Source organism: Psammomys obesus, unplaced genomic scaffold (genome assembly GCF_907164565.1).
Source record: "Psammomys obesus unplaced genomic scaffold, mPsaObe1.curated_primary_1811, whole genome shotgun sequence".
NCBI classification, from domain to species: domain Eukaryota; kingdom Metazoa; phylum Chordata; class Mammalia; order Rodentia; family Muridae; genus Psammomys; species Psammomys obesus.
Window position 1 is genome coordinate 10,729,446 of NW_026591086.1, and position 12,665 is coordinate 10,742,110.

General features: G+C 36.7%; 1 protein-coding gene across 1 annotated transcript in view; it reads left to right on the plus strand.

Annotated features, from left to right (window-relative positions):
* Sucla2 (succinate-CoA ligase ADP-forming subunit beta) overlaps nucleotides 1-6,986 on the plus strand; it is a 37,817-nt gene extending 30,831 nt beyond the window's left edge. Inside the window, exons 7-11 of the mRNA XM_055609806.1 lie at nucleotides 1,609-1,770; nucleotides 1,862-2,004; nucleotides 3,565-3,685; nucleotides 4,678-4,766; nucleotides 6,246-6,986. Of these exons, the coding sequence (XP_055465781.1) occupies nucleotides 1,609-1,770; nucleotides 1,862-2,004; nucleotides 3,565-3,685; nucleotides 4,678-4,766; nucleotides 6,246-6,320 (590 nt within the window). The 3' untranslated portion in view covers nucleotides 6,321-6,986. The remainder of the gene's footprint in view (nucleotides 1-1,608; nucleotides 1,771-1,861; nucleotides 2,005-3,564; nucleotides 3,686-4,677; nucleotides 4,767-6,245) is intronic.
* The last annotated feature ends 5,679 nt before the right edge of the window (nucleotides 6,987-12,665 follow it).

The following is a 12,665-nucleotide window of genomic DNA, read 5'->3' on the forward strand; positions in this document are numbered from 1 at the left end:
CTGTAGACACTCTGTCATATCAAGTAACAGCTTCTGTGAGCTCATGATTTCCTCGCTAGAGCACCCAGACATGATCAGTTTTCTTACTACTTTGGTTACTTCTGAGTATTTTCATATTAATTTTTAATAGTACTCAAAAGTTAAAGCAATGTAATTGAGGTATATTTACCCATCCTTAAAAAACTTCTGCCCTTATTGGTTCCCTCTCTGTCCTAATTTTTTCCCTACTATTCATTTTTAAGTAGAACAGTAGAAAGCATGTCATTAATTAATTATTTAATTCAAGATCATAAAGTATGTGCATTTTGCATCTTTATTCACCTAGTGACGTTCCCTGGTGATCTCCCCAGGTATACAGTCTCTCTTTTGTTTTTTAATTTATTAAGGAGGCCAACTTCTCTTTTTCTTTCTTTCTCCCCCCCCCCCCATCCTCCCTCTCAGACAGGGCTTCTCTGTGTAACCTTGGCTGTCCTGGACTTTGTAGATCAGGCTGGCTTTGAACTCACAGAGATCATAGCCCAGACAGTGAGGAATGTGATATGTAGAGACAGTTATGAATCACTTTAACTTTCCAACTATTCTTCAAGTTGAAAATCTCTCAGCTTCTAAATCCTGTGCCAATTTTCTGCTTCTGTGTTCACACCCTGTACTGAGGAAGGGATAGCTACTGAATGATGAAGTCAGAGAAGCAACCATCATGAGAGCTGGTTTGTGTGGCACATGCCGGTAATTCCTTGGGAAGCTGGAGGAAAAGTGAGAGTTGGATTCATAACAGACCCTGTCTCAAACAACCAAAGGTTGAGATGTAGATCAGTGATAGAACTTCCCTGCTGTGTGTGCTGTGCTCTGGGTTAGGTGCACAGAATACCTAAAAGGGGGGGGGGGCACTTTTGATTGAGTGCCATGGGTAGAAGCTACTTGGAGTGGTTATAAGAGTGAATGATAGGAGCATGCACAGCAGGTTGACGGTTCCAAAGGAGTTTGTGCTTTATCAAACATTTACTATCTTGGGTTTTGAATTATTTTTGTTCCCCTTTTCTACTTATTCTTAATCATTTAAAACTGTGAATCATATTCTTAGTTCACATGTCATAATAGAAATAGGCAAAAGTCATCATGGGCCATTGTTTGTGGACCTCCACAAACATTCAAGTCTTTAGGGTTTTTTTCTGCTAAGGAAAAGAAGAGTGAGGAAGAAAATTTCAGTATTAACACTATTTTGCAAGTTGATGGGATTTAACTGACTTGCAAAGTAGGAGGAATGGGTTTAGGATTTACTTGAAGACAGTATCCTTCAGTGATAGGAATATGGAAGGCTTAAAAAATGTGTAATGTCGTGAGGAATTTTTCTTTTTTGTTCTTTGGTGCTAGGATAAATATATAAAAAAAAATTTGGGGTATTTTATATTCCTATTTTTATGTAAGAAACAGTTTAAATTCATTGTGAACATAAATTGTAATACTTTGAATTAATATAAAAGTAAAATGTGCTTTTTTTTCCTTATATTAAACTGTGTTTGTTATTGGATAGTTCATTTTATGAAATAAATTAATATATAATATATAATAAATTCATAAAATAAGTTTACTTTATTTTTATGTCTTAAGTGTTGTGCATGGATGCAAAGATCAATTTCGATTCAAACTCAGCCTATCGCCAGAAGAAGATCTTTGATCTTCAGGACTGGACCCAGGAAGACGAAAGGGACAAAGAAGCAGCTAATGCCGATATTAACTACATTGGCCTGGATGGAAACATAGGCTGTCTAGGTACCCAACATGTTTTCATGTTAAAATTGGCTGTGCACAGCTTACTGCATTTTCTCTGTTTCTTACACAAATCACTTTTCCCTCTTGATAGTAAATGGTGCTGGCTTGGCTATGGCCACAATGGATATAATAAAACTACATGGGGGGACTCCAGCCAACTTTCTTGATGTTGGTGGAGGTGCCACGGTCCAGCAAGTAACAGAAGCATTTAAGCTTATCACTTCAGATAAAAAGGTAAGGGTGGGGCTTATGGGTTAGAGTTTGAAGAGTGAAAGTAACTTGATCATTTGGTAGTTGTCATTATGCTAGTTCAACACTAAAATTCAACTACAAAAGTTTGAAAAGAGGAATTGAACTCTTAAGTGAAAACAAGTTAGAGAACATTTGAAAGAATTAATTATGTTGAAATTTAGCAAACAGTGAAGAAATTTGATAAAATTAGATATACTATTAAAAAGCCTCTGGTGAACTGGCGTGGGAGCCAGTCATAAGGACAATAATCTTGATGATATTTGACTGCAAAAGCCTGGAATTGTGAAAATATATGTACCCATGCATACTTAGTTCATTAATAAGTGTTGTTGATATTGCTGACAATATTTTTTTGGCATTAGCCTTTAGGAAAAAGGGAATTGCAGGAGGTATATAGAATTTAAAAGTTTTTAACTTTTTCTTGGAACCTAATAGAGTTATTTACTACATGTATTGTTGTTTTGCTAAGGATTCAGCTAAAATGAGGCACAGTGGTAGCTGGTGCCTGTTGCACTGCAGAGGCAGTGGTTAAGGATTTTGGAACTGATGTGCTGAGCTTGAGTTGTACTGACTGTCTAGTAAGCAACTGGTTGTAAATATGTTATGCTTTTAAAAACATTTTTTTCATTCATGTGTATGTATGTGTTAGTGTCTATGTGTATATGTGCATGTGGGTGCCCAAAGAAGCCAGAAGAGGATCTCCTGAAGCTGGAGTTACAGGTGCATGGGAGCCGCCAAATGGGGGTGCTGGGAACTGAACTCTGGTCCTCTGAAAGAGTAGCAGTCACTCATAGCTGTTGAACTATCTCTCCAGCCCCAGGAGAGTTTACCTGTTACAATGACTGGAGATACATTTGAAAGTCCTCAGCATACTGGGAAAAACTGAGGCCTTAGGAATTAGGGAAATGAGGAAAACAATAGAACCTGTTCCCTCAGTGTTGTAAAAAAGCCGTTGAAAAGAGAGAGAACAAAGTGCTAGAGGTAAGGTTGCATCAGGAGTGGGTTGATGTCCAGGAGAGATAGTTTAAAGAACCAAGACTGTAGGCAACAGTGTGAAGAAGAGTAGGGGAAGGAGCTACTGATAGAGCTGTAGAGGCCCGGCCAGGCCAGTTTGTAAAGGATTGAGGTGAGATTAGCCAAAGAAGCTGTGACCCAGAGGAAAAAAGGTATAGAGCTATTAGGACTAGGGTTTGCACCCAAAATTGGTTATATTGATAGGGAGGAATGAAGAAACTAGTAGGTGATTAATACTAATGGAGGTGTTTCCTGTGACATTGCTGTAGGACACGATCTGAGATGACGTGGGAGACTGGGAAGAAGTAGACTGAATTACAAGGTTCTATTGTCTGGGATATAGTAGAAAACAAATACAGCTAGTGGTTGAAAGTAGTGAAAGAGTGTTCCGATGGGTAGTGGACTGGGAGAGAGAAAAGAAAATGATGGCTTTATGTGAAAATGTTTCCATGGAATTGATTTTTATATTCTGCTGTTTTGGGAGAAAAGGACAGACACTTACTCCTTTAATGTTTACTTTATTGATAGGTACAGTCTATTCTGGTCAACATTTTTGGAGGAATTATGAGATGTGATGTTATTGCAAAAGGAATAGTCATGGCAGTGAAGGATTTAGAAATTAAAGTACCTGTTGTGGTACGGCTACAAGGTGAGTGCTAAAGATATGAGTTGTTTTCTAAGTGTTTAAATGATACAGTTATAAGGAGTATAGTTCATTTAAAATATAATTTTACAAACAGCTGTATTTTTTAGTGGAAGTACTAAGTATAAAAGCTGAAAACTGTTATTTTTTTGGTTGCTGTGATAAAATACCACAGTAAAAGGCATATAAGGAAGAGTTTATTTTGGCTTACAGTTCCAGAGGACAGGATGTCCACAACAGTGGAAAACGCACCATTCAGGAGCAGGAAGCTGGTGGTCACATCTCAGTCTCACACACAGGAAAGTGAGACAAGGCTGTAAACTACTAAGGCCGTGCTTCCTCCAGCAAGGCTCTCTATCCTGAAAGTTCTGTAACCTCCTCAAATAGTGCCAGCAGCTGGGGACCAAATGTACAAATACGTGAGCCTCATATCACCACAATGTGATTGTGTTGTTATTGGTGTTTTATTTTTGTTTTTGAGACAGGGCTTCTATGTGTAGCCCTGGCTGTCCTGGAACTTATTTTGTAGACCAGGCTGACCTTGAGCTCACAGAGATCCACCTGCTTCTGCCTAGGATTAAAGTAGCACCTGGCTCACAAAGTTATATTATATATATATATATATATATATTTTTTTTTTTTTTTTTAAGAATTTAGGACATTAGGGAAAAATGCTCCAAGTTTTGCTTTGTGTAACGTGTTGTGTTTTTATTGTGGTTTAACTGGGATTCTGATTTTGCTTGTATTACGATGGATGTGGTAAAATGTAATATTTCACAAGGTAGTTCCAAGCTTTTATAATAATTTTTTAAAATAAGTAAATAATAGAATAAGTTAAATAACAATATAAGTTATATAATAATTAATAACAAATAAATAATAAAATAAGTTAAATAATAGAAACTGCTGTGCTGAAATTCTTATAGTGTGAAAAGATTTTAAATGCTTTTGTATATGTAGTTAAGTCATTTGCTTATATTTGCATAAATCATTTCTAGGTACACGCGTTGATGATGCTAAGGCACTAATAACAGACAGTGGTCTTAAAATTCTTGCTTGTGATGATTTGGATGAAGCTGCTAAAATGGTAAGTGGACTCTGATGAGCTGAGGTCAAATATGTAGTGTGGAAAGGATCTATATACCTTTAGATTCTAAAATGAACCAGCTGAGTATTAACTGCTAATGTTAGTGCTTAACCTACATATACAGAAGCTTAATTCTGGGGAGTGAGAGCAGTAGATACATATATTGCTAAGACGGGGGCATGAAGGTTGTACTCAACCCCAGGCAAAAGGAAAAGTGGTCCAGACAGCTGGTCAGCAAGTGGGAAACTATTAATAAAAACAGCATACGTGAGGGAGATGTTCAAATTGGACAGTGCAGCAGAGTTTAAAGGCAGGGAGAATTTAAAATTCTCTTTCTGACCCTCTATGCATCCATCTTAAACAGTGGCCAGTTTATACCCAGTCTGGTCTAATCTGTGTTCTGACGTATTTTTTCTCTCATGTAGTAATAAATCCCCATGTGCATCATTTTCTACGTCTCACTCATGTGTGGGAAGGTGAAGTAGTATAATGATGTAAAGGTCTTGTTGTTGTTTAAGTTGGACACTGGCAGTCCGATTATGAAAGTTCATCAGTTACCTCATACCATCTAGGGTCTTTGTTAGACTTGGGACCAAACTGCCCTGCAGTTGGTAATGTACACCTGCACTTCTTAAGTTGTAGCCCTCCTGTTTTAAAACAATCGTCCTCTGGAGTTTATGTGTCAATGCTGTGTTCTGGTCCTGGAGAGTCTCCCTTGGTCTGGATTTTTAATGGTTGCAACCCTGGGGATCATCTATTTTACATGCCCTTCTGTCCTCTGTTTTTCTCTTAAACTGGAAGTTTTAGTCTGTAGTACTGACTCTCTGACAATGCTATTTAGCCCCCAAGAATTCTCCTGGTGGTAAAATTCCCATGTGTATTGATGAAGAGATAGGCGTTATAAAGTCATTTATATTTATTTAATGTCATATTCCTCTCACCTCAGACTACATTTTTGTAACTTCTCTACTGAGATAGAAGCTGAATATTGTGTGTAATTTTTATGACATTTTGTATAGAAACAGATATTCTGGTATCATACAGGGTACTTGAGTTTTGTTGGATATTGTTACCTCACAAAAAAAATACCAGCAATTTTTATATCTAAACTTTTATTCCGATATTATAAATTAAGCCTGTAAGCTTTTTCAAAGTAAGTTTTATTTAGTTGTGCTTTAAATTGTGGTCTATCTTACAAGAATACTCATTGTTTTTTGTCTTAAAGATAAAATTTAGTTAAGATGTATCTAGTTACTTATCTTTATTAGGACATATTTATTTGAAGTATAGGTCATGAAGAATGTCAAACTTGACGATCTTCCAACGTCAGTTCTTGTAACATTAGTTTGACTTGTAGGATGTCAGAATTGCACTAGTGTCTTAAATGGAAAAGATTCTGTATTCCTTTTGCCTTGGTTTATAATCTGTGTCCCCCTTGTTATGAACATAGAGACAGAAACGCCCTGTTCTCTCTTTCAGGTTGTAAAGCTTTCTGAAATAGTGACTTTAGCCAAGGAAGCCCACGTGGATGTGAAGTTTCAGTTGCCAATCTGAGCAAGAACTTTGTGGATGGCTGAGGGTGTTATTGTGCTGTAACTCTTCATTATACTGTGGTCTCTGCTTTTGTCCCTTTTCTTTTCAATGTGTGGAGAATATAATCACCACATAGGCACACTTTGAAAGCATTTGCTCTGCATTTGATTCTGCTGCTCAGAATGTATGATGCAAACTGCTGGTCTCATTTCTTGCAGCCATCTTTTTTGCTTCCTTTACAGAATGTCACTTTTAGTATGCCTGTTTTATGTTGTTGGATACAAAGTTCTTCATTGAAAAGAGTCCTATGAATAAACTTATTACAAAAATAAAGCTTTATTCTTTAGTATGAAAATACATCTATTAACAGCCTCATTAGGACAGTGATATATTAAAACAATGTTTTATATAAGAAATATTTATCTTCAGCATCAAAAGGATCTTAAATGTATCAGTCATTATTTACACAAAAGAACTTTTAAGCACTCCTCAAAGTATCTTTTAAGTAGTTAAGAGAAGTAACGTATTGATTATTAAACATCATTTTAATCATTACAGGACAATGACAACTACAAGTCCTCATGATTCTGTGGTGGTAAAAACACCTGCAGGTTGATATCAAAGACATTAAGAACTTGGGCAAAATTAAGAATGCCAATTTAAGTTAATAAAAGTTTCCCAATGTAATTTGGAGTAATGTATTTTCTTTTCTTTTGAAGTTATAGTTGGAGATGATCATTTTACTAAGTAGGTCTAATGAGCTGAGTTATAGATTATACAACTGGACATGACAGTACATACTCTAAAGCTTTCTATAGAGAATTTGGTAGAATTCTGCTGTTCACAGATCTACTGTCTGGTACATATTTGTTATTCTTTCACATGCATGATTGTATCTTTGAATTTGGGGTGGTATGGAGATGTTTTCTTTTTTATAGCCCTATGCATTAGTAACTTAAAAGTCATTTTAACACCTGACATCTCTAGTTTATAGTTAAGGTAGAGTCCAACACACTACTGTAGTTTCTAGGGAGAATATAACACATTTTAAGTGTGTTTGCATGGCTGAGTTTGGGGATAGAATTTGTAACCTCCTGTGCCAGGCAAACTTGACTACTGACTTGGTAAGTACTAAATCTCTTTGATTGTACTACTTTTAGCAGATACCCATGGTCAGGAGGAAAGAGCAAAAACAAGGCAATGACAAAAACAGTGCTTAAGCAGCATACTAAAGCTGTTTATATTTCTTTTGGTGACATGTTTCTCTGGCAAATGATTGTCTTTAGAGAAAATTTCAAATACTGAGTGTAAATGTTAAACAGTGGGGCCAAGTGTAAAGGACTGTGGTGAGAATCATGCCCTTTTCTGCGGAAACGGGAGCGAGAGGAGTATGTGCTAATCAATTTTCAGAATTCTGTAATGTGTAGTATTACAAAGAACAAAACAGGGTTTAGAAGTTTGTAATATTAAATTTAAGGTTTGATTTTAAAGAGTTGGAAATGAAAAAGTAAGACAGTGTTTGATTTAGAAGTTGGGCTCTAAAGTAATGGCCTGAAGAGGGGAAAGTGACATTGAAGAGCTGGGATAATGAAGCCATGTGTCTGAGTACCAGGATTGGATCCACTTAGCGTATTCGTGGTGACACATAAGAGCTGAGATAATGAAGCTGTGAGTTGGCTTCTCTGTCTTACATTTATACTCATGCAGGAGAGTCTGTCAGTTGGAGCGAGCCTGGGCTGCATAGTGAATATCAGAGCTGCATAGAAAGACCGTATTTCAGGGGAAAAACAACCATTTTCTTATTTAATAGTTATCTTACAAAGTAGTAGGTTTCTTCTCTAAGGCTTTTTACTACATCCTTAGTCGTGGTTAAATACCTTTACCACTCCCTTCCCTGCCCCTGCCCAATACCTGATTTAACTATTTGTCCCCTGACTGTTTCTTATCCCACGTATTCTGCCATCTCCTCCATTAAGGTGTCTCCTCACATCTGATTTTCTAACTTTCAAGACATTCCATGTTAAACATTTGTTAAGCATTTGTTTTCTTGATGATAGCCGTTCTGAGTGAGGTGAGGCAGAATCTCAAGGTAGTTTTAATTAGCATTTTCTTGATGACTGACTATGTAAGTTGCTGCCGAACATTTTTAAAGTCTATTAGCCATCTGTACCTTTTTTGAGACTGTTCAGGTCTGTGCTGCCCACCCCTTCAAATTGGATTGATTTTTAGATTTTTAGTTTCTTGAGTTCTCTGTATACTCTAGATATATTAATCCTTTGTCAGACTTCTAGCTGGCTCAAGGATTTCTCACATTCTTAGGACTGCCTCTTCATTTAACAATTTCCTTTGCCATATATCTCGTTTTTAATTTCATGAGACTTCATGAAATTAAAACACCTGTTGATTGTTTCCTTACGCACCTTATTTTCTGTGCAGTCAGTCTTCTTCAGAAAGTTCTTACCTGTGAGACATGAAGTGGATGCCTTATGCTTCTAGCAGGTGCAGGGAAGCTGTTGTAGTTGAGGTTTCTAATCCATTATGCAAGTTGAGAGATTAGGATCTAGTTTCAGTCTTCTACATGTAGATATCCAGTTTCCCCAGCACTATTTGTGGCAGGTGCTGTTTTCTCCAGTGTGTACTTCTGTCATCTTTGTAAAGACAACCATATGGCTGTGGGTACATGAACTCTATGTATTTGGGTCCTCAGTTCTATTCCACTTATCTTCATGTCTGCCTTTGTGACAGGACCATGCTGGTCTTTGTTGGTTTGTTTACTATGGCTTTGTAGAACATTTGAAATCAGATTGAAGTAGAAGTTTCTGGTTTCTTTGAAAACTCGGTTGTGTCATGTGACTATTTTTTTGTTTGGGTCTCAAGTGTCTAATGTGGGGATGTTTTGCCCCCTCAGAAAACAGCCCCTGTCAAAAGCTGCATGATATTGGTCAGCTGAAAACAACCTTGTGTGAGGAGCGTGGTTTTTGTGACCTGGAAAACATCCTTGTGTGCACTTTGAGAACTGTGAGACGTTTTTTGCATCTCTATGCTTTTGCATTGCTATTCTTTGCAATGGTTCGCAAGCATCATTCGATGGATTTCAAAGACAGAAATGCTTCAGAGAACTTGACCTTGGGCTGCTTTCATGGAGTTTTGCTACTTTGGGGGAGGGGGTGCCATTTGAGTGGAGTCTAGCCATTTCTACTGAATTGTTCTTGGGGCAGGGAGTTGGAAGGGCGTTTAAGAACCTTAAGTAAAGTAGATATTTGAAAAATCTAAACCTACATCAGATAATGGATATCGTTAGCACTATTTTGTTTAGGATTTCTTTGGTTATCTAGAGACTTTAGTGCTTCCACATGAATTATAAGGTTGTTTTGTGTTTATGTTTTCTTTTCCTGTGGAGAATGTCTCTAGAATTGTGGTTGCATTGAATCTGCAGATTGTTTTTTGGTAAAATGGCCATTATGACACTATTAATCCTATCATCTTTCCATCTTCTAGTGTCTTCCTTAGTTTCTTAGGATTTGAAAGTGTTCGTTGAAGAGGTCTTTCTCCCATGTTTACTGGTTTGTGTTTTGGTAATTGTGAATAGAATTGTTTCCCTGATTTTTTTTTCTCTGTTTGTCCTTGATATACAGGAAGCTGTTGATTTTTGTATGTTAATTATATATCCTGCCTACTTGCTGAAGGTGTTTATCCATTCAAAGAGTTCTCTGGTAGACTCCACAGTTTCCCGTATAGACTCATTTCAGTAAATAGAGATATGTTGGTTTTGTCTTTTTCTATTTGTTGTATTCATTTTAAGTGTTCTCAGTACTCTAGCTGGGACTTCCAGTACTATACTGAATAGTAGTGGAGAGAGTGGGCCCTTTGTCTTGTTCCTGATTGTAGTAAAAAATGCTTTTGAGTTTTCCTTTAGTCCAGCAGTTCTCAACCTATGGGTTGCAATACATATGGGAGTTGAATACCTTTCACAGAGGTCATTAAGACCACTGGAAAACACAGATATTTACGTTACAATTCATAACAGTAGCAAAAGTACAGTTATGAAAAGGCAGTGAAAATAATTTTATGATTGGGGATCACCACAACATATGGAATTATATTAAAGGGTTGCAGCCCTTAGGAAGGTTGAGAACCACTGCTTCTATTTAATATAATGTTGACTATAAGTTTGTTATATAAAGCTTCATTATATTGAAGCATGTTCCTTCTGTTTGAGGTTCTTCAGGGCTTTTTACATGAAGCAGTGTTGGATTTTGTCAAAAGCCTTTTCTACATCGACTGAGATGGATGTGATTTCTGTTCCTTAGACAATTCATATAATTTAGAGCATTGATTCATGCATATCAACCATCTGCATTTCTAGAATAAAGCCAGCTTGATCGTGGTAAATGATCTTTTGATGTGTTTTGAGAATTTTTTGTGTCTGCTTCTCAGGGAAGTTGGTCTGTAAGTCTTTTTGTTTGTTGGTTAATAGGATGATACTAGTTTTATAAAAAATGTTTGGTCATAGTCTGAGGATCATTAATGTTTGCTCCTTGAAGATCTGGTAAAATTTACCAGTGAATATATCTGAGCCTGGACTTTAGTTTTAGTTGAGAGATTTTTAATTATGGTTTCAATCTCATTGTTTGTTATAGACCTATTTAAAAGTTTTTCTTAGTCTAATTTTGTTAGATCATACAAATCTAGAAATTCATCTCCTTTGAGTTTTTCCCAATTTAGTGTAATGGAACCTTTTTTTTTTTAAAGATCTGATGGCTTTCTGAGTTTCATTGGTGTCTTGTATGGCTCCCATTTATCTTCAATTTAATAGGCTGAGCCTTCTCTTTCTGTTTAGTTTGGCTAAAAGTTTGTGTATCATTTCCATTTTAAAAAAACTTTGCTTCATTGAATCTTTTGTATTGTTATTTTGTTTGTATATCATTAATTTCTACCTTGATCCTAGGGAGTTCTTTCTGTTTCATGGTTTGGAGTTCACCTTCTTTTTCCATGGGCTTAAGGTTAACCATTGTATTTGTTAGTTTTCAGTGACCAAAAGCAGCTTATAGAAGGAAGAATTCATTTTGGCTTACCGTTCCAGAGCAGGATGTCCAAAAGGCGAGGAAGGCATGGCAGCAGGTGGCTGGAGCAGGAAGCAGAGAAAGAACAAGAAGTAGGCTGTAAATTCAAAGCCCACCCTCAGTGACATATTCCTAGGAAATCTCCACCTCCTAACAAGTCCTAAACAGTGCTACCAGTTGGACACCTAGTGCTCAGATATGGGAGCCTATGAGGAACATTTCACCTTCCAACCACTACAGTCATTACGTTCTTCTGGAGTTCTCTGCTTTCCTAATGTATGTATGCACTTAGAGGCAAAATAAGTCTTCCCCTAGGTCTGTTTTCAGTGAATTGCACGCAAAGGTTATTTTGTATTTTCCTTTTCGTCTAGGAGTGTTTATATTTTCTTTTTTATTTCTTTAAGGACCAGTCCTCCAATGGGTAGTACCTTTAATCTCCATAACTTTGTGTGTTTACTAAGGTTTCTCTTGCTTCGACGTTTTACTCCATTGTGATCAGATAGATTACAAGGTATTTTTAAAATTTTGTTTTTATTTGTTAAGACTTTGTATCCTATATGGTCTATTTTATAGAAAGTTCTATGGGCTGCTGAGAAAAATGTATATTCTACATATTTGGATGGGATATTCTGTAGAAACATAATGTAATTTAACTCGGATTAACTTGGATTTCTCTCTCATTATTCAGAGACAGGGTATCTCTTTGTAGCCTTGGCTATCCTGGACTCACTTTGTAGACCAGGCTGGCCTTGAACTCACAGAGATCCACCTGCCTCAGCCTCCCAGAGTTCTGGGATTACAGGCATGCACCACCATGCCTGGCTCAGATTTCTCTTTTTCATAAGGATGACTGATGAGATGACATATTGAAGTCAGCTACCATTAACTGTACCAGGGTTAATCTATAATTTTTAAGTCTAGTAGTATTTGTTTTTTGAACTTGATTATTTTTGCACTTGGTCCACGTATATTTAGAACCTTAATGTCATCTTGATGGATTGTTCCCTTCGTTGGTATGAGATAGTCTTCTTATCTTTCCTCGGGAGTTTTGGTTCATAGTTTTGGTTTGGTTGAATGTTCACACAGTGACACCTGCTTTTTTTCTAGTCTACTTGCTTGGAACACATTTTTATATTTTTTCACTCTAAAGTAGTGTATGTCTTTTCTGGTGAGATGTGTGCCTCAGAGGCAACACATAGTTTTTTCTTTTAATCTCATCTACTTGTATTAGAGTTCTATAACTAAAGGAATGGATGGATAGATAGATAGATAGATAGATAGATAGATAGATAGATAGATAGAT